Source organism: Macrobrachium nipponense, chromosome 5, assembly GCF_015104395.2.
Source record: "Macrobrachium nipponense isolate FS-2020 chromosome 5, ASM1510439v2, whole genome shotgun sequence".
Classification (NCBI taxonomy): Eukaryota; Metazoa; Arthropoda; class Malacostraca; order Decapoda; family Palaemonidae; genus Macrobrachium; species Macrobrachium nipponense.
Genome location: NC_061107.1, coordinates 124,104,725 through 124,130,464, shown reverse-complemented (window position 1 = coordinate 124,130,464; position 25,740 = coordinate 124,104,725). Strand labels below are relative to the sequence as shown.

The 25,740-nt window shown below is 40.3% G+C and overlaps 1 protein-coding gene across 1 annotated transcript in view; it reads left to right on the top strand.

Moving 5' to 3' along the window:
- LOC135215618 (U3 small nucleolar RNA-associated protein 25 homolog) overlaps positions 1-25,740 on the top strand; it is a 112,026-nt gene that overhangs the window by 44,165 nt on the left and 42,121 nt on the right. Inside the window, exons 5-6 of the mRNA XM_064250525.1 lie at positions 4,730-4,960; positions 16,995-17,255. Coding sequence (XP_064106595.1) covers positions 4,730-4,960; positions 16,995-17,255 — 492 coding nt within the window. The remainder of the gene's footprint in view (positions 1-4,729; positions 4,961-16,994; positions 17,256-25,740) is intronic.

Below are 25,740 nucleotides of genomic sequence, written 5' to 3'. Positions count from 1 at the left end.
ACGGGTGGTCTGGTGTCTACTCACCTCCATTCATTGACAGCCGAGTTACACCAGTGGGCGATCAACAACTCAGTGGAGCTCTCTGCCAGATACATTCCAGGCAAGAGAGATGTGGTCGCCAGCATGCCGAGTCGTTGGAACCAAATCTTGGGCACAGAGTGGTCTCTGCACCAGGTCATGACGTACAGGCTTTTTCAGGTTTGGGGGAGCCCTATGCTAGACCTCTTTTCAACTCACTTCAACAGGAAGCTGGAAGTTTACTATTCAGTAGTCTTGGATCCCCTTGCTCTGGAAGAGGATGCCTTCCAACACCCTTGGAACAACCTTGAGGTGTATGCCTTCCCTCCATTTTGCCTGATCCATCAAGTTCTGAACAGGGTAATGAGTTCTCCTCTGTGGCCTCAAGCAGAGTGGTTCCCAGACCTTCTGTCTCTTCTGTCAGATGTTCTAAGAAAGATGGTCCTCCGTGGCAGCAACTTCTTTGCTAGTCTCATGTCAAAAGGTTTCAACAGTTGGTAGAATCCCTGTCCCTTCACGGATGGAGACTTTCAAGTATATCTCCTCCGAGCAAGAGGTTTATCTCATGGGGCAGTGGGACGTATGTCCAGTTACCTCAGGAAGTCCTCTTCAGCAGTTTACCAGGGGAAATGAGCAGTCTACTGTGATTGGTGTCGTTAGAGTTTCTCTTCACTCAAAAGCGCTGTTCAGCTTATAGCAGATTTTTTTTTATCTTCCTCGGGGATGAGAAAGGCCTTTCTGTTTCTGCTATCAGGGGCTACAGAGCAGCGTTAAGTTTAGTGTTATTTCTGAAAGGCATGGACATCTCATCATCCTGGGAGATCTCCTTGTTGTTCAGGGGTTTTGAGCAGACCTGTTCTCCAAGGGAACTCAAGCCTCCCACATGGGGTGTTTCGCTTGTCCTGAGAAGTCTCACTCAAGCCCCATTCAGACAGAGATCTGATGCTGAAGACAGTTTTCCTGTTGGACTTGGCTTCTTTGAAAAGAGGTCGGGAGCTTCATGAATTGAGTTATGATGTGAAACATACCAGGGGTTGAGGGTCGGTGACCTTCGAGTTTGTCCCTGAGTTCGTGGCTAAGACCCAGAATCCCTCGGTGCATGACGACAGATTTGTCTTTTTTTTTTTTTTTTTTTTTTTTTTTTTTTTTTTTTTTTTTTTTATTCTGTCTTTGAATGACTTTGTAGACAATGACCCGCCAGAGCTCTTGCTATGTCCTGTCAGAGCCCTACGATACTATCTTAAAAGGACTCGCCATCTAAGACCTAGGTGTCTTGGAATTTTTGTAAGCACTGGTTGGTCCAGAAAAGAAGTTTCCAAGAACACTATTTCATTCTGGATATGCGAGGCGATCAAGCAGAGCTTACTCATCTCTTAATGGTTCTGTCACTGAGTCTGTGCGGTTCATAGAATTTGGAACGCTGGTACCTGGTTGCATCAATCCACGTTCACTTCATTTTACCTAAGGGATGTTGCCCACAGGTCATTCGACACATTTTCCTTGAGTCCTGTGGTGGCTGCCCAACAAGTTGTTCACCCAGTGCCCTTCACGGGGCAGTTTTGTATCTTACCTGTGATGATTGTATGGAAGAGAGAGTGACTGAGTTGGCTGATCTCTTTCTTTCTCTTTGTTCCTTCTTCCTCCTACAGGCAGGTTGAGGAATAGACATGACATATGCTGGACTGGTCTGATACAGGTGAGTAAGGTAGCCCTATTGTTAGTTAGCTGTTTTGCTCTATGTTTTTGAAATAATCAAACCTATTCAGTAGCAAATAGTCTTCCCTCTCTAGCAAGGGGGAGTGAGGAATGGTAACAAACCCCTGTGGCTAATATGGCTTGCTATATGAACAGTCAGAATTTTCTTTGGTTCCCTGGATGCAATGAATCTGTTCATATGTCATTTAATTTCAACCCAGATGGCTGAGTTGTTAGATATCGGTTTATATATTTTCTCATGGGCATTGAACCACCTTCTTTAGAATTCTTCTAGAGATGGTGGTCAGGTGGGTAACTCCCAGCTGGTTTAGGATACTTGTACCTCCCACCAAGTACAGTATAAGTCTATCCTGTCGTAAGACCGAAGGTTTGTTTCGCATATGAACAAATGACAAATTTTTAATCAATTTGTATTTTTTATAGCTAACAAACCTGAGTTCTTAACGTTTTACGGCCCACCTCTAGCCGCCCCTCTTTTATTATTAATACTCTTGGGTTAGGGAAAAGACTGAAGCGTCACGAGGGACGTTGGATGGTCCCTGACCAGCTATCCTTGCTTTGCAATCTTTGATTGTTTTAACCAGTTACCAGCTGGTGGTTGGAAAGTTATGCTATTGTTAAGACCTCAGGTTTGTTAGCCATGAAAAATACAAATCAAATAAAAATTAGTCATTTTACAAGATTTACCACTGCATGAATATGCTAGCTAGAGACACAGCCAAGTGGATGACCATCCTTCATTCCTGGGCACCTTATAACATCTTGGCCTGTTCTGAAAGCAAGAAACTAATTGATCCTAATTCCAATTGCAAGTTAGATTAGTTCTTGGAGAACCTACTTGGGTCATGTTTAATTTGGTCCTAAAGAACATGATGGAACTGAGTGAACAAAGTAGAAGCATGATTTTTGGTTGAGCCTGTGATGAGCAGTCTTGGATCTTGAAGAGCCAGAAGCTGGTGACTTGGAAGTTCCAAGTAATGGCCAATTGTATATTAGCTGTACCCTTTACTGGTCACATGGACTTCCACCCAAATTTTCATATCTTTGATGATGTCTGAAGCATCAACAGTTGTTGGCAGGTCAAAGATATTACCAGTATCCACCTTGTTACTATTGCTCCTTAGGGTAGAAGGTGGGGATTACTACTTGGTTTATTAAATCTCTTTAGTTGGGAAATCTCATAAACTCAGTGCAGTACTTCCGAAAAACAAGAGTTTTCTTGTAAAGTCAAATTCTGGTCTGCTACTTCTATGTTCTCAATAGTCAAATCTTATCATCGTAGCAGGAATCCAGAATATCTTTAAGGTGGTTTATGTCTGGCAAATTGCATGAGTTCAAAGAGTAAAGAGCTGGTTAGTTTTTTACTTGAGCCAAACCTGTCTCCATCAATGGTGATTATCTTCTTGTCTTCTAGGAGGTGGCTGCTGATGGGACATCTCTGTTCCTACTGCACCTTTAACGAACTAGAATTTGTCTGTGAACAATCCTCACGCCATTGACATGAATGTGCCTGTTCCACTGCATGAGGACAATCCACTTTTGAAAAATGATTTACTCCTCACAGGTCCTCCTACTCAAAAATCGCTTTCTCAGACGGAAAGAAATCATGCCATGATTTCTCCAGACACCAAGATCATGGCAGTTACAACTCCTTGTACTCATTCAGCTATTTCTTTCAATATATCCATGACCATTGTATGTACCTGAGAGTGACCAGGATCATGGAGACAGTGATCATGGAGAGAGGTTTGATCTATGACTGCTCTTCCACACATAAGGACCAGCATTTCTCTAAAGAGGACCACTCCCTTTGCTATCCTTCTGGTTCTTATACAAGATGACTTCCATTCTGTGATGGAGAACAACCATTCTGAAGTCTGAAGACTCGATTCTCCTTCACCACGGGAAATCCAACAAGGGCAAGATATAAGGCATAATTGCTACTGATAAAAAAAGTCACCAATTAACCATACACTATTACAACAGTAGCAAAGCACAGCTATGGAAATGCCACTAGTACACAAAAATGTTCATATTTATTGTAACAAATCATTATGCTGGAAAAGGTATTAGTACATAATTGAATCTCTTTGCATTAATACTCTTAATAGCACATGAAAAATTATTTAAAGATGCCAGTTAAGCATGCAATATTACAATGGTAGCAAAGCACAGCTATTAAGGTCTTGAAAGGCCATTATTACACAAAAACATTCAAATTTATTGTAACCAATCACTATGCTGGAAAAGGGATTAATATGTAATTGAATCTGCAATAATACTCTGAATAAATTGAAACAAGAAATTACAACTTGTTTTCATCAGATATATTGAATGATATTGTTAATGCGTTGAAGGAAAACTGCGAAAACACACAATGAGTTGGTAAAATAAGGTAGGTATAAGGCCTAAAACCAAAAATAATATGAAAATACCACAAAAATTACAATTTGGAGAACTAAAACGTTAGCTCTTTGATGCTTAGCTACAGTATAAAATAAGGGATAAGAAAGAAGTTAGACATGCAAGAACCCACTTTCAAGCATTATTTGGGAGGCAACTTTGTAGCATGTTAGAGGGGAAGACTTAACCATTAAACTTTCACCACAATCAAAACAGATGGTGAATTAGTGTCATAAGCAAAACAGTAATCACTGACTGGAAGGAAGCATCTTTGCAAAAAGGCTTGGATTATCAGGGTGATAACAAGCCAGTGACAGTGCTTAATAATAGTCACACCTTATGAAATTGCAAGTTCAGAAGGTAGCCCTGGCAACTGGTAAGTATTATCTTTCAGGTACATTTGTGGGGCATGAATAAGACATACCCTAAGCATGATTAATAGTGTTGAAGTGAAACTTTTTTTTATTAGTAACAATTTATATCAGTAAAAGAAATTATTATATTGTATGGTTACTTATTCCCAAAATGATGGAAAAAGTGAAAGTTAGACAGTATGAATAAAATTTGAATTGATGATTACAGTTTTTTTCAGGCTGATGTGTTGATGATGCAAAATTGGGAGCACTTGCTAGTGTTAATGGAAGTTTTGAACAAACCTCCTCATGATATACATAAACTTGACACGGACCTCACAAGAATTCGAATGTGGACACTTGAAGGTCATTCTTCTGTATATAGGCAGACAATGCTCTTTTCTGCAACAAACATTGACCATGGTAGAGCCTTAATCAACAAGTGCAAAAACTTTACTGGAAGGGTGCAGGTATTTCAAGTTGCATTTTTATTATCCAGTTGCTAAAATATATATAGTTTCCATTCCCTTTCTTTGTCTTTTGTTTCACCACCAACCTATCACTATAATTAGCTTGCCCTAATGGTTTTTAAATGTTCCAAACACTTTTGTATATAAAGCTTACCAAGTAACTACATAGCTCTCAGTTTCACTCGCTGGCCTCCTCATTTTGGGGCCACCTTGACGTGGTGAGGGGGCTCCTGAACCTCAGGAATTTCTTCTTAGTTCGAACCTAAGAGTCCCCTATAATATTATATATTTTTGGGTTAATATTTGTGGATTTTTCCACTTTGTCAAAATTTTCCAAATCTAATAAATAAGAAAAGATTTCATAGCTTGAAGTGAAGTTAAATCCGAAGCTAAATACTAGTGAGAACTGTGGTAGATCCGTCATGTACCCAACAATGTTCGGACCTGGTTTTTCAGGTGGAACTATTCTGTGGAGCTGGACCACGGATTCCAGGGTGCGCTTGGTTCTAGGAATAGAACTTTTGGCATTCTGTCCGGTTTGCCCATAATGTGATTAGGATGGGGATAATTGTATTATCATAATACAGTGGACCCCCCGTATTCGCGTTCTCCGGATTCGCGGACTCACACATTCGCGGATTTCTCTCGGGAACGTTTCCCCGCATTATTCGCGGAAAATTTACGCATTCAGGTATTTTTTTGATCAATTTCATCATAAAATGCACTTTTTGTGATAAAATTATTAAAAAACCAAGTATGAACATTTTTAGTGGTTTTTCTTGAGTTTTAACTAACAAAATAGGCTGTTTTTAGCATTTTTGTAGGGGTTCCAAACATTTGCAGATTCTAAATATTCATGGGGGGGCGGGTGTCTGGTACGCATCCCCCACGAATACAGGGGGACCACTGTACTCTTAGTCCTACCAAGTGAGTGTTTCTGTGGTGTCCCTGTTGGATAAAACTAGTGTTAGTGATTCTGGTGCTTGTGATGTTTTAGTTGAAGGGGAGGCTACTCGTCCCGCTGATGCTCCTAGACAGAGGTCCCTGCTAGACTCCCTATCACCTGGCAGAAAGCAAACTGTAAGTTCAAAGCGGGTCGGTCGGTGGTGTTTGCCCACGAGTAGTTCTTTCAATAGAACATGTTGCTACATCCTAGATTCCTCAGGATAACTGCTGGAAGGGTGTTCAAGGAATTTTGCACTGCCTTTCTTCCAGTGGTTCTGACTTGGAAGCATATTGTGGATGCAGTTAGCACTTCCAAGATGCATCTAGGACTTTGGAGAGGCATTCGACAGTTCAAAATGTTACTGAGACCTCTCTTAAGTGCCAAATGGATCAAGAAACCTCATGTAGCTTCTGGGATGATGACGAATGCCCAAGGAGAGATCCCATGTGTCCAATGGGATCAGATTGCCCCTCGAGATCAAAGCTTCCAATCACTCGCAAGTGTCACAAGGGATCAGTTAAGCCAGTGATTTCTGATCCACATTGAATAATAAGCGTTTGGATGATAACGTAGTTACGGGTGCTTCTTCAGGTGAGGAGAATACAGGCTGACAGCAGTGCAGTGGGTAGCCCATGCTGCAAGCAAATTACCTGCAACTGCAGACTCCGCCGCGCTACCTTGTCAGGACTCGCCACACACACCCCTCTTGCCAGCATGGGCTCTGTCTTTCATTCTCCAGCACTTAGACTATGGAACTTTTAAAGAAACCTGCTCTTGCTCAGAATATATTCAGACAAGCACGGCTCTTTCTCCTGTTTCTTCAGTTGAAGAAGAAGTTGAACCAGAACAACCCTCGTCTGCTTATGCTGCTCACATGAATTATTTTCTCTTTTGCTACCCTTCGTTCTTTTGGCTAGCAACACCATCTTCTCCTGGTTTGGCTTTTATATTACATCAACCCTCAAAACTTCCAAAAATGGTTTGCTTGATGTCTGTCAAGAAAACATTGTCAATATCAATTCCTGATTAGCCAAGAAAGGAAGTTTTTTGTTCACCACTGTCTTGTCTAAGAGTAGGTATAGTTATTATACAACTGGATAGGTGCCTTCCTTGGGAGTGTCTGCCTCCTCCCAAGGAGATTTTTCAGTGCTAATTGACCCAGCTCGTAGCTCTCATTTTGTAAAGGATATTTTCAGCTTGTTGGAAATATTTAGTTTCTTAGATTGGTCCGTGGGAGCACTTACAGAGAAAATAGACTGTTCATCACTGCAAGACAAGTTTGCAGCTGACTGGCTTGGGATGCTTTCATGTACAGATAAAGTGATTCAAGACAGAGCACAAGTGTTAGTTGAGCTTTTTTCATCCAGTATTCTTGCAACACGAGAGCTGCGGTGCTCGTTCACGTCGAAGGGAGTCTGAACTAAATATTTAAGAAGACACACCAAAATACGCGTAAACTATAGGCACTAAGGATAAACATAACATAGTTAACCAGTATATTAACAATATACCAACTTACATTGAGAAATTTCCTTCAAGTAAACATGAACACCTAAATAAACTCGAGAGGCTCTCATTAAATGTCGGGTCCTGAAGAATTTACGACAACTAGCGATGTGATGTAGCGGGTATACAATGTACAATAGTACCTTACACTTCGAACTTAATCCGTTCTAGAAGGCTGTTCGAAGTATGATTTGTTCGAAATAGGAAACAAATATCCCCAAAAGAAATACGTAAAGGGAATCAGGATAATTCGTTCCAGCCAACCCAACCCAAAAAGTCCCCTTTTCACATTTTTCTCTATTATTAATGTGTTCAAAAGTTAAATTACAAGTGTAAAGTAATAAAACAGTATGATATATGAAGTAAAATTTTTGAAATTTAATTTTTTCTGTGTATGATTTACGAGCTGTGTGGTGAAAATGGCACCCGGCCGGCTGGGGGATGGAGGGAGGAGAGACGGGAACCCTTTGAGGAAATGGAATTGGTTGCAGTATGCAAAGGTTGATAACAAAATCAATTTTATTCACATATTAGGTACAAGGATAATCAAAGGACTCGTTAGTGTGTGTGTGTCCGATTGCGTGTCGTAGAGAGAGAGAGAGAGTAATCAGTGTGTTTACACATGGATCTTAAGTGCATGAAAGAGATTAATTTTGCCACAATACATCAACTTACTGTTGGCAAATGGCAGACTTTTAAAACAAACATGAGGATTTTGCAACAAATATGTAATAAGTGAAGAATACAAGAAAAGGAAAGAGAGATAAAATAACTTTTCACAAGGAAGCCATTTAAAGAAATATGTAATTGAGACATGCAGAAGCTGAAAGCGACACCAGTTTGTTTATTACAGAACTTAGTTACTTTTACAGTAGTAAAGAATCATAAAAAGCAATTGTCACTAGATAGGTATTTTACCGAAACAAAAATAAAAGTGATCTGGGCAGATCAAGTGTAAGTGAAAGAAATGACTGAATAATCATCCCAGCCCAGTTGATAAGTCAGTGGGAAGCAGAGCCATTCTTCCCTGTCTCGCTCCCTCTCTCTCTATCGGTTCACTGGGCGCACCGAACACTGATTCGAGCAAGCTTTTTTTTATTTTTTATTTTTACTGTATTGCATTTGATTTTTTTTATGTTTTATCATTATGTTAAATTTATTTTGAAATAATATTTTATTTTTTATGTAAATTGGTACTGCTTTTAAGTACATATTATACTAGTAAAGATTTTACCATCTCTTCTCTCAACAATACCACAATGCATGATAACTTAAAATCATTCATTCATTATTCCTCAAAAATATAAATGCCCTCTCCCTCTACCTCAAGTTAGCTGTGTATCACCGCAATGACAAATGATTTTGTTAATCGTTTATGGTATATGTTATTGTGAAACGCTTTGTTCTTTCATTTAATATTTTGTTGATTTTGTTTAATGAGACCGTCTCACTCAGCGCACCAAACACTGGCTCAATTAAGACTTTTTTTTTTCTCTCTCTCTTTTCTGTATTGCATTTGATTTTCATATTTTATCATTACGTTAAATTTATTGGGAAATTCCCTTTTTTATGTGAATTGTTATTGCTTTTACATACATACAGTAATATTTAACTCTCTCCTCTTCTCTCCTCAAAATATCAACGCTCCCTCATTCAGTCTCAAGGCAGCTGGGCATGACGTCACCACAGTTACATACGATTTTATACATCGAATAGGTAGAACCCGCGAATAGTTGGACCCCCTATAAAAATGCTTAAAACCTCCTATTTTGTTAGATAAAACTAAAAAAAAAAAAACCATTTAAAATTTTTATACCTGGTTTTTTAAGTAGTTTTATCACAAAAAGTGTATTGTATGATGAAATTGATAAAAAAAACCAAGAATTTGTGGTTATTTATCTTAGAAAAATAACCGCAATTAGACTCATTTTCTGCAAATAATGTGGGGAAATGTTCCCAAGAGAAATCCGCGCATGTGTGAGTCCGCAAATCTGGAGAACGCAAATACAAGGGCCCACTCTATTGTAAATGAAAATTTTTTTTTAATACAGTTTAACTTGTGAGACCCAGTAGGCCGCCGAATGCAAGTATAAACTAGACAATTGGTCAGTTCAAAGTACAAGCATTTGTTTGATGTTGATACAAAAATTTTTTGAAAATTTTGTTCAAAAAGCGAAAAGTTTGTCATAAGAAACGTTTGACAAATGAGGTACCACTGTATGTATGTCTAATTCAGTTCGGTAATCACCTGAAATTATGATATGTCATCTGCTTTAAACAGTAAGCTAATCACGTTAACCCTGTGAGCTCTTTGTAGGTATGTAGTCCCCTGTAGTCGTTTTAAGCTCTCGGTCACTTGGAGGAACTGGAGCAGTGAGAATTTTTAGTTCATGGAAAGTATTTCTTAAACTTATGACATTCCCTTAAGTGTAGCAAACCTCATTAGTCTCATAAGGTTATGTATCAAAGATAGTAAATTTTGTTTTAATGGGGAATTTTTTGTACAAAAGTTTGGCATGGCTATGGGTAATCCCATATCTGCTGTCCTTAGCAATATTTACATGGAATTTTTTGAGACAAAATTCAAGAATCCAGTGGGATCTAAACACACACAAACTATCTCTTCCGCCAACCAAGTGCAGAGATAGCGAAAGCTACGAGGCAATTTCTGAAAAACAGACAGGCGTCTCGCCGTACCTAAGAAAGAGTACTAGGTTCACTTCAGTTTGCTTCACTAACAGACCTCTTGTTGAAAGCAAGACTGAAGGATATCAACCAGGTATGGCAGAAAAGAGCCAACAGCAGACTCAGAGACAAGATCTCCTTGATTCCGCTGATGCTGAAGAAAAAACTACGTCCATGGACAACAATCAAGAGTCTTTCCAAGTCAGTTCCGCTCCAGTTTCCCCCACCGTCTCTAGTAGTCCACACGGATGCTTCTTTGAGCGGATGGGGGGGGCTATTCTCAACACAAGAAGGTTCAAGGAACATGGTCGACGGTATTCCGCCAGCTTCATATCAACATCCTGGAAGCAATGGCCGTTTTCCTGACCCTAAAAAGACTAGCTCCGGCCAGGAGTATTCATATCAGACTATTCTTGGACAGTGCAGTGATAGTTCACTGCCTAAACAGAGGAGGCTCCAAGTCAAGTCACATAAATCACGTGATGATAGCGATCTTCTCACTGGCAATGAAACATCATTGGCACCTGTCAGCTACTTACCTGGCAAGTGTACGAAATGTCATTGCGGATTCTCTATCCAGGACAACTCCGCTGGAATCGGAATGGTCTCTGTACGCAAAATCATTCAATTGGATTCAAGTGGACTTCTTCGCCATGGAATCCAACCACAAACTTCCATGTTATGTGGCTCCCAATTTGGATCCTCTAGCTCACGCCACAGATGCGATGTCCATAGACTGGAACAATTGGCAGAAGATTTATCTGTTTCCACCTATAAACTTTTTTATGAAAGTTCTACACAAACTCAGATCTTTCAAAGGGCAGATAGCGTTGGTAGCACCCAACTGGCTGAAGAGCAATTGGTTTCCTCTTCTACTAGAGTTGAAACTCCGGCCCAGAAGGATTCCCAACCCAAAGCTGACTCAGGTGGTACAAACTCAGACTGTGTCAGCTTCCTTAAGAGTTCTGAATGCCCTAACTTTATGGATTTCATGAAGTTTGCAGCACAGAAAGATGCTAATATTGACCCACTTAACACATTGTTGTGGAATCAGACAAAAGAGAATCGACACTCTGGCAATATGATTCAGCAGTGAGGAAATTAGCCATCTTTCTAAAAGAATCAGATGCTCAGACAATGGCTACGAATCTGGCAATTTCATTTTTTAGAACTGTTCGAAAAAGGTCTAGCCGCTAGTACCATTACTACGACTAAGTCTGCCCTGAAAAAGATTTTTCAGTTTGGCTTTAACATTGATTTAACAGTTTCATACTTCTCATCTATACCTAGAGCATGTGCTCAGCTGAGACCAGTAAATCGACCTCATACGGTCTCCTGGTTTTTAAATGAAGTACTAAAGTTAGCCTCAGATACTGATAATGAATCGTGCTCTTATATAACTCTTCTAAGGAAAACTATTTTTACTGAGCCTGGCCTCAGGTGCTAAAATATCAGAACAGTCGGCTCTCTCTAGAGAACCAAATCATATTGATTTCTTCCCGTCAGGAGAAGTTCTACTTTCTCTGGACCTGAAATTCTTGGCAAAGAATGAAGACCCTCAGAACAGATGGTCTCCATGGAAGATTGTCCCTCTTCCACAAGACCCATCATTATGTCCAGTTATTACATTAAAGTCTTATCTTGACAGGACTTCTAATAAGTCTTCAGGTCCTCTTTTTATTAGAGAGAAAGGTGGAACCATTTCCTTAAAAGGCATCAGACAACAAATTCTTTGTTTTATTAAACAAGCTAATCCGGACTCAGTTCCTCAGGTACATGATATCCGAGCAGTAGCTACCTCAGTTAACTATTTTCATCATATGAACTTTGATGATCTCAAAAAGTATACGGGTTGGAAATCCCCGACAGTATTTAAACGCCACTATCTAAAGTCTTTAGAGGCCCTTAAATTTTCTGCAGTGGCTGCAGGAAAAGTTTTCTTACCTGTTTCTTACCTGATACAGCCTAATCATGTAGTTTGTGAAGTTGGATATTATTAATTAGCATTCTTTTCACTAGTATTACTTTTTGGTACTCCCTCTCACCTACCTGCCTCGCTTGTGTTCCCTCCCTTCCCTGCCTCTTTTATTGGACTGGATTGCTTATCGGCCCACTCCTGTACTTGTACTTAGTCCATTATTCATATAACTGTATATTCATTAACTACTATGTTGAATTTCTTGGTATTGGTATGAACTTGGCCATTATATGTTTGTTACACCAGTACTCCTGTTTTGGTTTTTGTTAATCGTAGATCATTAAAATTTGATGATGAGGAAAAGTTTTATTTTTCCTTTTTATAATTATAAATGTTTTAGTCATATTCTAGATCTCCCAAGCTTGTATGGCTGATTCTCTGTTACTCTTTCACTAGGCGACACAGGCCAATCACAGAAAAGGGATTTTGACAAAGGAAAAATATATTTCTGGGTGAAGGCCTGTGTCGCCCAGTGAACCCATCCCTCTCTTTTCCTTTCACCACCTTTTAGCTGGCCCAAGCTTGGGTGCGTATTCAGGAATGTAGTTCTTGGCAGAAGCAGGGACGAGCGGAGGGGGATCGTCGGAACGGCTCCTCTCTAGTAAGGGATTTTGAGAGAGGAGAGACTATTTGGCTGGAGGCTGTGGTAGTGGCATCCACTCGCCCCGTTTTTATACCGACACCTATGAAGGTGATCGATCCAGAGGTAGTAACTCTGGCATTTCCATATAGCTTTTTTTCTCTGGTATATTTAGCAATTATTTATACCTTGAAATGAGTGTTATAAGGTACTTTCACTGGGCAACACAGGCCTTCACCCAGAAATAGATTTTTCCTTTGTCAAAATTCCTTTTATAGTACAGGCGAGCCTCGGTTAGCGGCAGGGGTTCCATTCCTGGCCACCGACGCCAAGTGATTTTCGACGCTGAGCGATTTAAAAGCCTACGGCCGCCGCACACCTTCTTTCGAAACTCTAGACCAGTCAAAGGTGCCGTAATCCCACAACGGCGCAATAAGTAAAATTATATTTATGCAGTATAGTACTATAGAATTTACTGTGCAGTACATGTGGGTGTCTAGAGTATGTAAAGATATAATAAAGTTTATACTGTGTACAGGTAGCTGTAGTGTTCAGGTTACAATCATTAGTCTTACGATAGTTCGATTTTATGAGAGATCAAATTACAATAGCCTAACTTTATCCATCTTCTAGTTACATAAGTTCAATAACAGCAAAAGAGAATGATGAAAGTATGGTTTTAACGTTATACTCGTTGCGTGAACGTGTACTGCCATGAACAACAGAACAAAAAACGACTTTTTTTTTTTTTTTTTTTTTTTTAAGTACAACCGAACTGGATAACATCTGTTTGGCTTGTATTTCGATCATCGTACTACAGTGCAACATTACCGTATTTGTTATAAATGGTGTTATGTATAGAATAGAACTGAGATATCTTAATGTAATAACTTTATTTGCTATAGATCAGAGATCAATATAGATTAAAGATCAATCGGGAAATATACCGTTAAATTTAAACCTAGTTATAACTGAAGCTGAGAAAACTGTTCAAGCTGCTAATGACTATTATCGTACATCGGCAACAAGGACAAAACTGCAGTAAACGTCTGCCATCACACACAACTGTAGATGAAATTGGGATAAAATAATTTTAATCAAAACTACTTTGCTTGAAAGAACACATGTTACTGTTGGTTTCACGCCGATATAAGATAAATAACGTAAAGTTTGTATTACGATGATATAAAGGATTATTGCGAACGGAATCACGTAATTTTTTACACAATAAACATGCCGCCAACGTAATCTGTTAACGAAAAAAAATAGTAGTTCACATTCACAACGAGACATATTCAATAAATATTTCCACCTAAAAACACGCTGTATAAGGAAAAATAACTTTGTCTCATATAAGTCAAGTATATAGATATTCGTTTATGCTAACTAGAAGCAAGAGCATTCGCTCAGAATTGCGTTATGGTAAACAAACTCGTATTCATCAGCTGATTTCAAACCACAACATTGGCCGCTCCGCGGAATACGGGCTTAAGTTTGCCGTAGTATTTTAAAATACAATAATATGAGAATACATACAATATTCTTGGATACAGTGAAATAATGTATAACTTTTTAAAGGATTTATGGAAAAGATGCATAATTAATAAAATAACACAATGCATTTTTCGGAACTGGCGGACAAGAACGAACATGAAAAACCATCCCCTGACAACGTGGAGCGTAGTTACAAAGGCTGCCTTAATTTGTATCTTATTTCTGTACAAAAATGAAAATACCTTTACGTAATATATTTTCATACACATTTTAAACAAAAGCATAAACATTTGAAAAATCGACACATCGATCGCTAAATTTGCACTCTTTTTAACTCTATATTTTCGGAAGAGCGGCAGACGGCGGCATACAAGAACGAACTTGAAAAAAACATCGTAGTCGATAACTTGAAGGGGTTTCAAAAGCTGCCTTTTTATATTTCTGCACAGAAATAAAAATACCCTATTCGTAATACATTTTCATACACATTTTAAACATGAAAGCATAAACATTTATAAAATCGACACATCGATCGCTAATTTGCACTTTTTTTAAATTATATTTTCGGAAGAGTGGCAGGCGGCGGCTTACAAGAAAGAACATGAAAAAACATCGTATTTGATAACGCGAAGGGCAATTTCAAAAGCTGCCTTTGTATCATATTTCTGTACAGAAATAAAAATGCCTTTCACGTAATACATTTTCATACACATTTTAAACAAAAGCATGAACATTTATCAATCGACACATCCATAGCTAAATTTGCACCTATGTAACTCGATATTTTCGGCATAGAACAGCCATCAGAGGCATATATTTTACCCTAATACCTACGTAATAACTCTCCATAAAATTTGTTAATATAATTTGCATAACCTTTATGGTCTGAACGGCATTTCTACAAATGTATGAACTCGTTATACAAGGGCGCTAGTGGCGCTGTTAACTGAAATTTGTGCCGTAAAGATACCTTTAAAATGCCTTATCTTTTTAATGAATATTTTTGACGACCGCCGTAAAACCGATTCGCCGTTGAGTGATAGCGCCGTTAACCGCGGGCCGCCTGTACTATAATGCACTGTACAATACTACTGTGCAGTAAATTCTATAGTACTATACTGCATAAATATAATTTTACTTATTGCACCATTGCGGGATTACAGTGCCATTTGACTGGTCTAGGGCACTGTTAACTGGTCTAGTATTTCGAAAGGTGTGCGGTGGCCGTAGGCTTTAAAATCACTTAGCATAAAAAATTGCTTAGCGTTCGAAAATCGCTTAGCGTCGATGGCCAGGAATGGAGCCCCTGCCACTAACCGAGGGCCGCCTGTATTGCTTTTTTACTTGTTGTTTGGGTAACAGTTTTTGGTTAGTTACAGCCATGTCAAGCCCAGGGCAAGGGCAATGGTTTTTACTTTGGCAGTCTTTGGAGTGCTCCTTGACCACAAAGTTCCCAATGAAGTAGGAACAACTCCTGACACTACAGTTATGTCCCTACAGGTCGAGATGAGCAACGACCAGAGCCAGTATCTTCCTGCTCTAGCTCTCTTACCAGGTAAGGTTACAACTAGCATTCCCAAAATGCTAGCTTTTGTCTGCTTCAATTCACTTTCATTTATAAATGCTTTGGAATACTAGTGCATGTCCATGAGTCCCATCCCCTATGAATGTGGGATTCAGCTATGTAATTACGTACTTGGTAAGTTACTTATATGAAAATTATATTTTATATATACTCACCAATTAATTACATAATCGGAGCCCTCCCTCCTCCCACATAATGGACACAGCTTAAACGAACTAAGTTCATTATCTACTTTGTACCTATTCTTCCCTGGATATGGGCAGGGCACTTACCTGTACTAAAAACAATAGAGCATTACTGCAAATTGTAAAATTAAAGCTGCTTTTGAAAAAGTAGAAACTGTAGCTATGTAAGTGTATATAAAATCTAATTTAATTATAGAAATGTCCTTTTGATAAAGGATTCCTGGAATTGGTATTTGATAGCAAGCTCATATGGCACTCTCATTTGGTTGATTAGAAGTCCATGAACCTAACAAGAGTTATGTCTCTTACTGCCTGGGCTGCTGCCCACAAACAGCTACTGAGACTATACAGAGCATTAATTTTGCTAAATCTATGCTATATATGAATACTATTCTTAATGCAGGACTCTGGATAACAACAGGAGTCTGTGGATCTTCTTCTGAGAGTGTGTTAATGCTGGTGAACCTCTTCTATTATGCAAAATTGATGTGAATATATATCAGGACATTAACAATATGGCATATAAGTGCAAAACACATGGCTAGTGTTTTGCTCTTATTTTGTTTTTGAATGTGCTCTTTTGCATCTTCTGTGTTAGTGTGCAGTTTTTTCAACATTTATTTGGATTTGGGTAATACAGCTGTCATATAAGGTCACATAAACTAAAACATACATATGCTTCTCCAGATTCATTAAGTGAAACTTATTTCCTTGTTGTAAGAGTTTTTAAAGTTTTATTTTGTGGTAGTTTATTTTGTATATTTGTCTCTGTTTACTGAGGTTCCAGAATAAAATTTTTCACATGTTCTCCTTATAAAATTGATTCAGTTCATATTCTTTTCATATTGACTTTCAGAATAATGTAGTTTTACTGTTATGTAAATGGTAGAAAAGTCATTTAGAATAAAATATTTTTTGGAACAATGATTTAGTAGCTCTTTCTTTATAATGATTTTAAATGTTTAAGGTAAGGCACTTCTTACAATTGTTATACTGTTCTTCCCGTTTTACATAGTGTGAATTCTGCTGCATATGTTTGCTTTCTAAAGGTTTTCCTTTTTATTTTTCCTCATAGGTCCTAAATCATGTACAGGATGGATCTGTCCAAGAAGTTGTTGTTCCAGCAGAACTGGTGATGATTCGAGTTGCAGGAATGAGAGATCCAGATAGCCGATTCAATTATTTTGTGAAGGAAGTACTACCACAATATCAGGCAAATCGTCGTATAGGAATATTAGTTTATATTCCTGATTATTGTGATTATGTGCGGCTTGTCAAGTATTTGAAAGAGGATGGTGGTGTTAGTTTTTCGAGCATAAATGAATATATGACAGGGGTAAGTTAATTTTTCAGATTTTTAAGGGAAAATCACATTTCATTTAAGTACCATCAACAAAGTAGTAAAATGTTATTTTAAGCACAGCATAATTGACAGTGTTTACTTCTACAGTTTGACAGCACAAGTCAAATGCGGCTTTATAGTAATTCCTATGAGAATACAAACCATGGTACCTTTGACAAAAACTGGTCCAGCCATTGAAGTTTAGTAACAAGGTATGAAACTAGAGTATGATGAGTGTAGGATGGGGCACTACTCACTTATCAACTAGCAATGTCACTTTTTCTTTGGTTGTTGTACTGTATAGTTTTCATATTCTCCTCTTCACCATGGCTGTCGTTGAAGTCTATCAAAGTATTTCCTGGTTTAGTGGGTGATGACCTCAGCTTGCTTGTTGTTGATCATACTTATGACTGTTTTGAGTATGGCGATGTGTAATGATTCTTCTGTTCATAAAAATCATCATTGTAAGTGCCCAGTGTGTGAAAGCTTGTTTACAAGGTTCATTTCCTGTGCAGTGTTGAACCTCATTCTTACTTTTCTTTCTAAAGAGGTGAGGAGTGCATGCTGTCTGATGTGCATTGAATGTCTCTCATGGTAGCAAAGAAGAAATGAGTGCCGAGATGCTGCGCATCTCCTTTTTAGAACATTTGGCGGACCATGATGGTTCAGTCATAGTTTTTACAGATGGATCCAAGTCTGACGCAGGCATTGGCTATGGAGTTGTATTTCCCAAGTTTAATAAGAGTGGAAGGCTACCAGATCAGGCATCCATTTTTACGGCAGAGTGTTATGCAATCCTAATTGGCCTTAAATAAAGAGATTGCTTGTCATTCTGGAGAACAATTTGTTTTATGTTGCGATTCACTGAGTGTCTTGCAAGCTATTGGTCATTTTAATTCACTCCATCCTATTGTTATTGAAATTTTAGAGTGGCTTCAGTTGCTTAAGATTAGTGGTAGGAAAGTATCTTTCTGTTGGTCCCCTGCACGTTGGTGTGGCAGGAAACGAAGTAGCAGACTCACTTGCCAAAACAGCTGTCAACCAAAGTAACATAGCTAGGTGTGCACTCCCTACAAATGATATGTATCCAGTCATTAAATCAGCGTTCCTTGATTCCTGGAAATTTGCATGGGAGCTAGAAAACCAAAAAATGAAAGAAATAGCTACTACCATCTTTCCTTGGAAGTATTCACCAATGAGTAGGCAAAGAGAAGTAATACTCTGTCGGCTTAGAATAGGCCATACAAAAATGACACATGGCTTTCTGATGAGTGGGGATCATCAGCCTTATTGTGATGACTGCTTGGTACCATTGACAGTCAGACACCTGAAAGTTGAATGCCCCAGTCTTTCAGATGAGAGAGAGAGGTACTTTCCTCCATGTTACAGGGGAACTGGAGTTGGTTTTTCCCTTACCAAGATTTAATTTTTACTATTAATTTTGTAAGTTTATAGGTTTTACGATTATTAATTTTTATTTATTTATTTATTTTTTTTTTATCATGGGGATTTTCCTTTCTTAAATATGCATTATATATTCCATTGTAGTGGCGTCAATAACCATTAGCAGTTGTGATGCCAGATAACCTTTAATAAATCAATCAATCAAAATCCTGCCACACCAGTATGTCAGATTCTAGCACAACTAGTGTTAGGTTTTTTACAGACCAGATTAGCTAAATCTTGCCATGATTCACATACCAGTTGTAGTAAATGTAGAGGTCAAGAGTGCAAGAAAGAGAATACTTGTGCTGAATGTTGTGATTGGGATGACAAGAAATTAAAATTATTTAGGTCCCATGAGGACAAGTGGACAAGGACAGAAAGAGGAAAGCAGCTGCTTGGGCAGAAAGTAGATCTAGTTTATATAATGTTCAAGCTGCTGAATTGGTAGAAGATAACATGAGTGTTTCGCCTGTAATTCCTGTTGATTTTCCAGTCATTTCTCCTGCTTTTGTGTCATTAACTTCTATTCCAGGTTCGCTTGCTCCCGATCCCAACACCTTTGCTATCCTCAAGTCAAAATTTGATAAGAAGTTTGAATTTTTAGTGAGTGCAATGATGGAACTTGGTGCAAGTAATCAAAGTGCTAGTGAAGTGCATAGTGATTGTGTAGAAGAGGTGGCTGTCCGACCCACCGGTGCTCCTAGATGAAGGTCACTGTCCTGCTCCCCCACACCGGGTAGAGGACATACAGGAGGACGAAGGGAGGCTGGTGGGATTTGCCCCTGGCAGTCGTCCCCTCAGTCAAACCTGCTGGCGATCCCCAGGTTTCGACAGAGCGCCACTGGAAAGGTGTTTCATTTGGTGTCCATGATCTGTCTTCGAAGTCGGGTAGCTCGACTCCCAACAAGAGTTGTCATGAGCGTTTTCAAGACGTGTCGCACCCCCTCGAGAGACAGTCTGAAGATGTAGAAAAGTCTCCTCCTCCTTCTAAGAGGAGGAAAGAGGACGTATTCAGTCCACAACATTTGTGCAGCTACATGGTGTTGCCACCTGCACCATCGGCTCGTCGGTTTCAATCTGCTTGGGACAGCCCAGAGTCCTTACCCTGTATGGATCAGCAGTATGTTTCTGCTAAGGGTAAGACAGATATTTTGGAGCAAGTTTCATCAGTCTTAAGATCCAGATTTATCTTGGAAGTACCTCGGACTCCTGGATGTGATTCTCCTGATAAGATGTGTCACTCTCATTCGGCCGAACGATCGACATCAGGTGCGATGCGCTTGACTTCCCTGACAGCTGAGTCAAGAGCGGTTTTGCCTTGCTCCCATTCGTATTGTTCGACTTCCAATCCTTTACTCGCCTCTCTTAAACAACAATTGGATGACATCATATCTTTGTTGCAGAAAGCTCCAACACCTCAAATGGAAGAAGTGGGTTTATCGCCTATCTCTTCGGATGAGGAAGAGGAGGAACAGGATATAAGTCCTTAGTGTTCCTACTTGGCGTTGTTTAGGTATTTTCTCAACAACTGTTCAGATTTTTTCTCGCCTGCAACTCCAGTACCACCGACTTCGACTTTCCTCATGAGGAAACCCGCTTCAGACAGTTTGGCCCAACCCAAGCTGGTACTCTCTTTGAGAGACGTGGACTCTTGGTTAGCGCCAAAGAGAGAGATGAGTTAAGCTTCTTTTGCCACCCCACCTGCCAAACTGATAAAGAAGAGTCACTGTTTTTACGACACCAGAGAATCTCCTTCCGTGGGAGAATCTGCCTCCTCCCAGGGGGACTTCTCAGGCCTCATTGACTCTGCCAGGCGTTCGGCCTTTTCATCAGCCAAAGTTATGATCTCGTCCTCAGAAATGGATCATCTTACTAAGAGTATTTTCAAAGCATTAGAAGTATATAGCTTCTTAGATTGGACAATCGGGGCATTAGCGATTGCAGAAGACATTACAGCAGACTTGTTATTGGTACTTTCATGTGCAAACAAGGCCATTAGAGAAGGATAGGCAGAGTTAGCATCTCTCATCTCATTTTGTTTTCTGAAGAAGAGGGATTTGTGGTGTTCCTTCACTACTAAAGGCGTAACCACAACACAAAAGTCAGCTTTGTTTTTTGCCCCACTGGACAAGAAACACCACTTCCTGCAAGAATTAGTGCATCAGATTTTATTGTCACTATAGAAGAAATCAACCAACGATCTTTTGGCCCACCTTTGGCCAGTTCGCCGATCACATTACCAGCCTACTCAGCGAAATCAGAAAAGTTTATGGCTCTCTCTCAAGAGGTGGAGTCACTGCTTTGCAAGAGAGCAGTAGAAATAGTAGAGGATCAAAACTTGGAGGGATTTTACAACACAATCGTCGTGGTCCCCAAAACATCGGGGACTGGAGACCAGTTTTAGATGCGAGCGCTTTGAATCATTTCGTTCTCAATATGAAATTCCACGTGTCCCCCATACATTTAGAGGACTGGATGGTGACCCTGGACATGAAGGATGCATATTTCCTCGTCCCTATACATCTGGATTCCAGAAGGTTTCTCCTCTTTGTTTTTCAAAGAAAGGTTCTGCAATTCCAGGCATTATGCTTCGGCCTGTTGACAGCGCCACAGGTCTTGACTTGCATACTGACTCCATTGGCGAAGTACCTTCATCTGTTAGGAGTGAACATCTTATTTTATTTAGATGACTGGCTAGCCACTCAGAGGTCAGTCGAAGGACAAATGCATGGAAGATTTATCAAAAACTCTCCTTCTTACGAAGAAACTAAGTATTTTGATGAACCTGGAGAAATCTCAGATCATTCCCATTCAACGGGTTCTATATTTGGGAATAATTCTGCATGCTCAGAATTTTTGGTTTTTTCTCTCCCCCAAAAGGATAAACTCTTGTCTCCTTTGCATCAGATGATTTCTGTCCCTTCAGGAATGCTCGGTGGCTCAATGAATGAGTCTTCTGGGAACACTGGCCTCGGTCAAAAAGTTTGTGAAACTAGGGAGGCTCCACATGAGGTCACTTCAATTTTTTCTAATAGTAAATAGTAAATTGGAACAAGAAAACTTCTCAAGACTCATTTATATTCCCAGTAACAACAGAAATCAAGAAAGACATTCAATGGTGGTTGTCAGAAGAAAGACTTCAAGAGGGGAATTCTCTTCCGTTGAACCCAGACCTAGACTTGTATTCTGATGCCTCAAACCTAGATTGAGGAGCTCATCTGGGAAACAGGGAGGTGTCGGGAGCTTGGCCAGAGGAGTTTAGAAATTCCCACATCAATGTAAAGGAGTTAAGAACATTTTTTTCTGGGTCTGTGAGCCCCCCCCCCCAGTTCGAGGGAAAACAGTGACTGTACACTCCGACAATTTAATGGCTCTGTCGTATGTCAAGAAACAAGGGGAACACATCCCTTTTCCCTTTTTGAAGTGTCTCAGGAACTTTTACTTTAGCCAGACAAGAATCAGGTGTCATTGCTGACTTGCTTCATCCAAGGGAAGTCTTAGTCATCAGAATCAGGTCCTCCCATTAGAGTGGGCTTTAGATCAAAGAGTATGTGCGGACCATTGTAGGCTATGGGATCAGCCTTCAGTAGCCCTCTTTGCAACTTTGAAGAACCGCAGACTCCCAAGATTCTGTTCGCTGGTCCCAAACCCTCTTGCTTGGAGGACGGATGCAATGCTGCAAGATGGGACTGGTCTGGACGTCTATGCCTTCCCTCCCGTCAGTGTGATCAGGGAGGTCATAAACAAATTCTCACCAGAACGTAATAATGACTCTATTGTCCCCCTTTTGACCTGGGAAATAGTGGTTCCCAGACTTGGTGCAACGATTAGTTAACTTCCCCAGGCTCTTACCTCAAAAACTGTCTTTTCAGAACCTCATTTTCAGAAGTTCCAGTAAGGGTTGCCCACTCCGGCTCTGACAGGGTACAGACTGTCGAGCACCTTGTTAGATCGAAAGGATTTTGGAAAGCACCAGCAAAGGCTGTAGCCCAATGCAGACGTCCTTCATCTAATGAATTGTATCAGTATAAGTGGTCTACCTCAGAGAGTGGTGTAACAGACAAAAAGTGTCCTCTTCTGAAACTTCTAAAATTCAAATAGCTGACTTCCTTCTCTACTTGAGGAAGTCTAGGAAGTTTTTGACATCTACAATCAAAGGATATAGAGCTATGCATAGTTCAGTCTTTAAGTAGAGGACTGGATTTGTCGTCAAATCAAGATTTAAGTGACCTTATTAAGTCTTGGATGTCACGAAACAAGTAAGTTATTGTACCATTTCTTGGAATTTAGACGTGGTATTGAAATGGATTTCAGGGCCGCGTTTCGAACCTATTCAGCCAGCTTCTCTCAGGGACCTAATGAGGAAAGCCATCTTTTGTTCTTACACAATATACAAACCCTCGGTCCTTTACATAAGGAATTACTTTCAGCGTAGCTGGAATTATAGCCGTTAAATTCTTGAACAAGGTGGTTAGGCATTAACTACCGTTTGGTAGGCGGGTAGGCCTGCCTGCCCGGATGTAAACACTCTACTTGCTGACTAGCTGTCAAATTAAAGATCCCTGTGGGATCTTTAATTTTTTTTAATAAATATGTATTTACTGTGTTTGATATTGATAATTAATTGAATTTAATAGTTGATACGCAAACCCACTTTTTGTGATAGCCTTGATGGCTACCTTTCTACTTTGTGTTAAGGGTTGGTGTCAAAGGTATGCCAACATCTTTTTTAGTACATATTTTTGCCCTTTAACGTTAGGATGAGACGTATTCATCCGAAATTTACACTTATGGTTTGGAAATTACCGAGGGGAACTTCGGAGGTTTGTCCTCTTGTTTCTTCTGTTAATTCCTCTTCCCCTTCGTCCTTTCGCTAGCTATCCGACGAAGGTAGAAGAGGGGGCGTGTGGTGTTGGTGCTTGGGGGTTCTCCTTTCATTTCGGAGGGCGGTGCCCTTGGATGCAAGAGGAGTATCGTTATTACTTTAGATCATATATTCTCTCTTTTACAGGCTAACAGTGGTGATAGTGATTACAGCAGTAGATGGTTGGATAGCTCTTCGTGTTGGTTATCCTACCCTTGGAATTGTACCTGTGACTCATAGCATGCTGTGATATTGGTCCTCAAGTGTGTGTACTGATTCCCTGCTGGAAATCATATTCATTTACCACTATACTATCCTGGAGTTACGTCACTGGACAAAGCCTTCGCCACTGCCCTGTGATTATTAACTCTATTCCTGCTGGTAAATATACCTCATCCTGTAGAGGAAGTCATGGAGAATTTGGAGAAATCGAAGAGGAAGAGAGCTCGTCATGTCATCTTCCTCCTCGGAATCATCATATTTTTCATCAACCTCCACCCCTTCGACTTCTAAGCCTCCCTGCCAAAGAAGGAGAAGGTAGTCTCTCCCCCTAAGAAGTCTCGTCATGGGACTTCTAAGGGTCTGCCTCCTCAAGCTGAAGAGGCATTTGGGTCTTCCGCTAGCTCTCCCGTTCCTTCAGGAACGGGAACTGTCACACTGTCCCCAGGGCCTAGCGTGTCGGGAGCCGTAGAAGCGCAAACTTCGGTTCACACTTCTGCTGCTAGTCCTAGAGGTTCTGCCCCTAAGACTAGTTCCGTGTCGGACGCTTGTTCGCAAGTTCCCCGATTCCACATCAATCTTCAGATTCACATGCATCCAGAGTCAGTGATGCTGAGTCCGCTCACTGTCATGACTTGGGCACGGAGTTGACGAAAGGAGCGAGTTGCTCAGGTGACTCGCGCCTTGCCGGTGATCACTCTCGCAGTGATTGCTCAGTTCCCAGGGTTGACATGACGGTCCCGCAGGATCATGCACATAGAGACCTGTAGGGGCTCCCCTGTTTGGTTCCTCTTGAGAGGTTTCGACCTCGATGAGGACTTGGATGCGTCAGAGGATGGTATCAGCTATCTCTAGTCAGGTGCACACTCAACCCCACCCAGACGACAGTCACGTTCATGTAACCAACCGGTCTTGGTTTCGGCAAACGTTCTACCTGCCGTATGAGAGTTTTATAACCCTCCTCTGGAAAGCGTTTTCTCAGACGATAATGCTTTCCTAGACTTGCGTTGCGGGCATCACTGAAGGTTGATGGCTGCCTGTGACTCGCTTCTCGCTTCTCCTGCTAGTTCTGCTAGCAAGACGAGCGAGAGCGTCCAGTCTTCCTCCCTTATTCCCTCTACTTCCTATGGCTACGCCAGGAGGGGCGAAGTGAATAGGAGGGATCCTATAGAGTGCTCTCCGTAGGATCCATCGTCGGGGAACTACATTCCTGGAGGGACCTTAAGGTCCTACTGGACATATGTCCACGTCGTTTAGGAAGGATCTTATGTCAAAACTGGAGACGATTTCTCCATGGCTTTTTCTGTCCTTTGGACGGATTTCAATTCGCAGTCTCCTATGGGTTCTTGAATTTTGGGAGCCTCGAGTGTATATTCTGTTGAATTGTACTCTCATTCCAGTCCTAAATTCTTACATTTAGGACTGGATTTTATGCCCGTTCCTCCTCGATTTCTGCGGGAGTTGAGGAGGGTCCCCACCCCGATGATCGTTTTGCCGAGCGCTTAAAATTCTTTGAAATTTGTAGCACTCTCCAAGTGTTTTGGTCTTCTGCGATCTGCAAACACTTGGGCAAGACAAGAATTCCTGATAATTGTTACTACGTAACCAGGAATCTCTGAATGCTCGAATTCCTTGGAATTTCTGGCATTCTCAGTGTTATGTTTTTTCTGTAACATCCAAATACTCGGGCGAAACAGACATTCCCAGTAATTGTTATTACGAAAATTGGGAGTCTCGCTTAGCCATTAAATTCCTTGGAATTTCTAGTGTTTGCAGGGTGATTTGGTTTTCTGAGATTTCCCAACACCTGGGCAATGGGTATTCCAGATGACTACTGTAACGATGAGTTGTTATTTTTTTAAAATAACCATTACTATGGTTGCATTGTTTCCCTTACCCACCAGTGTTTATCGTCATGGTGACAAGGTAACTTTTGTCGTGGTGTGAGCG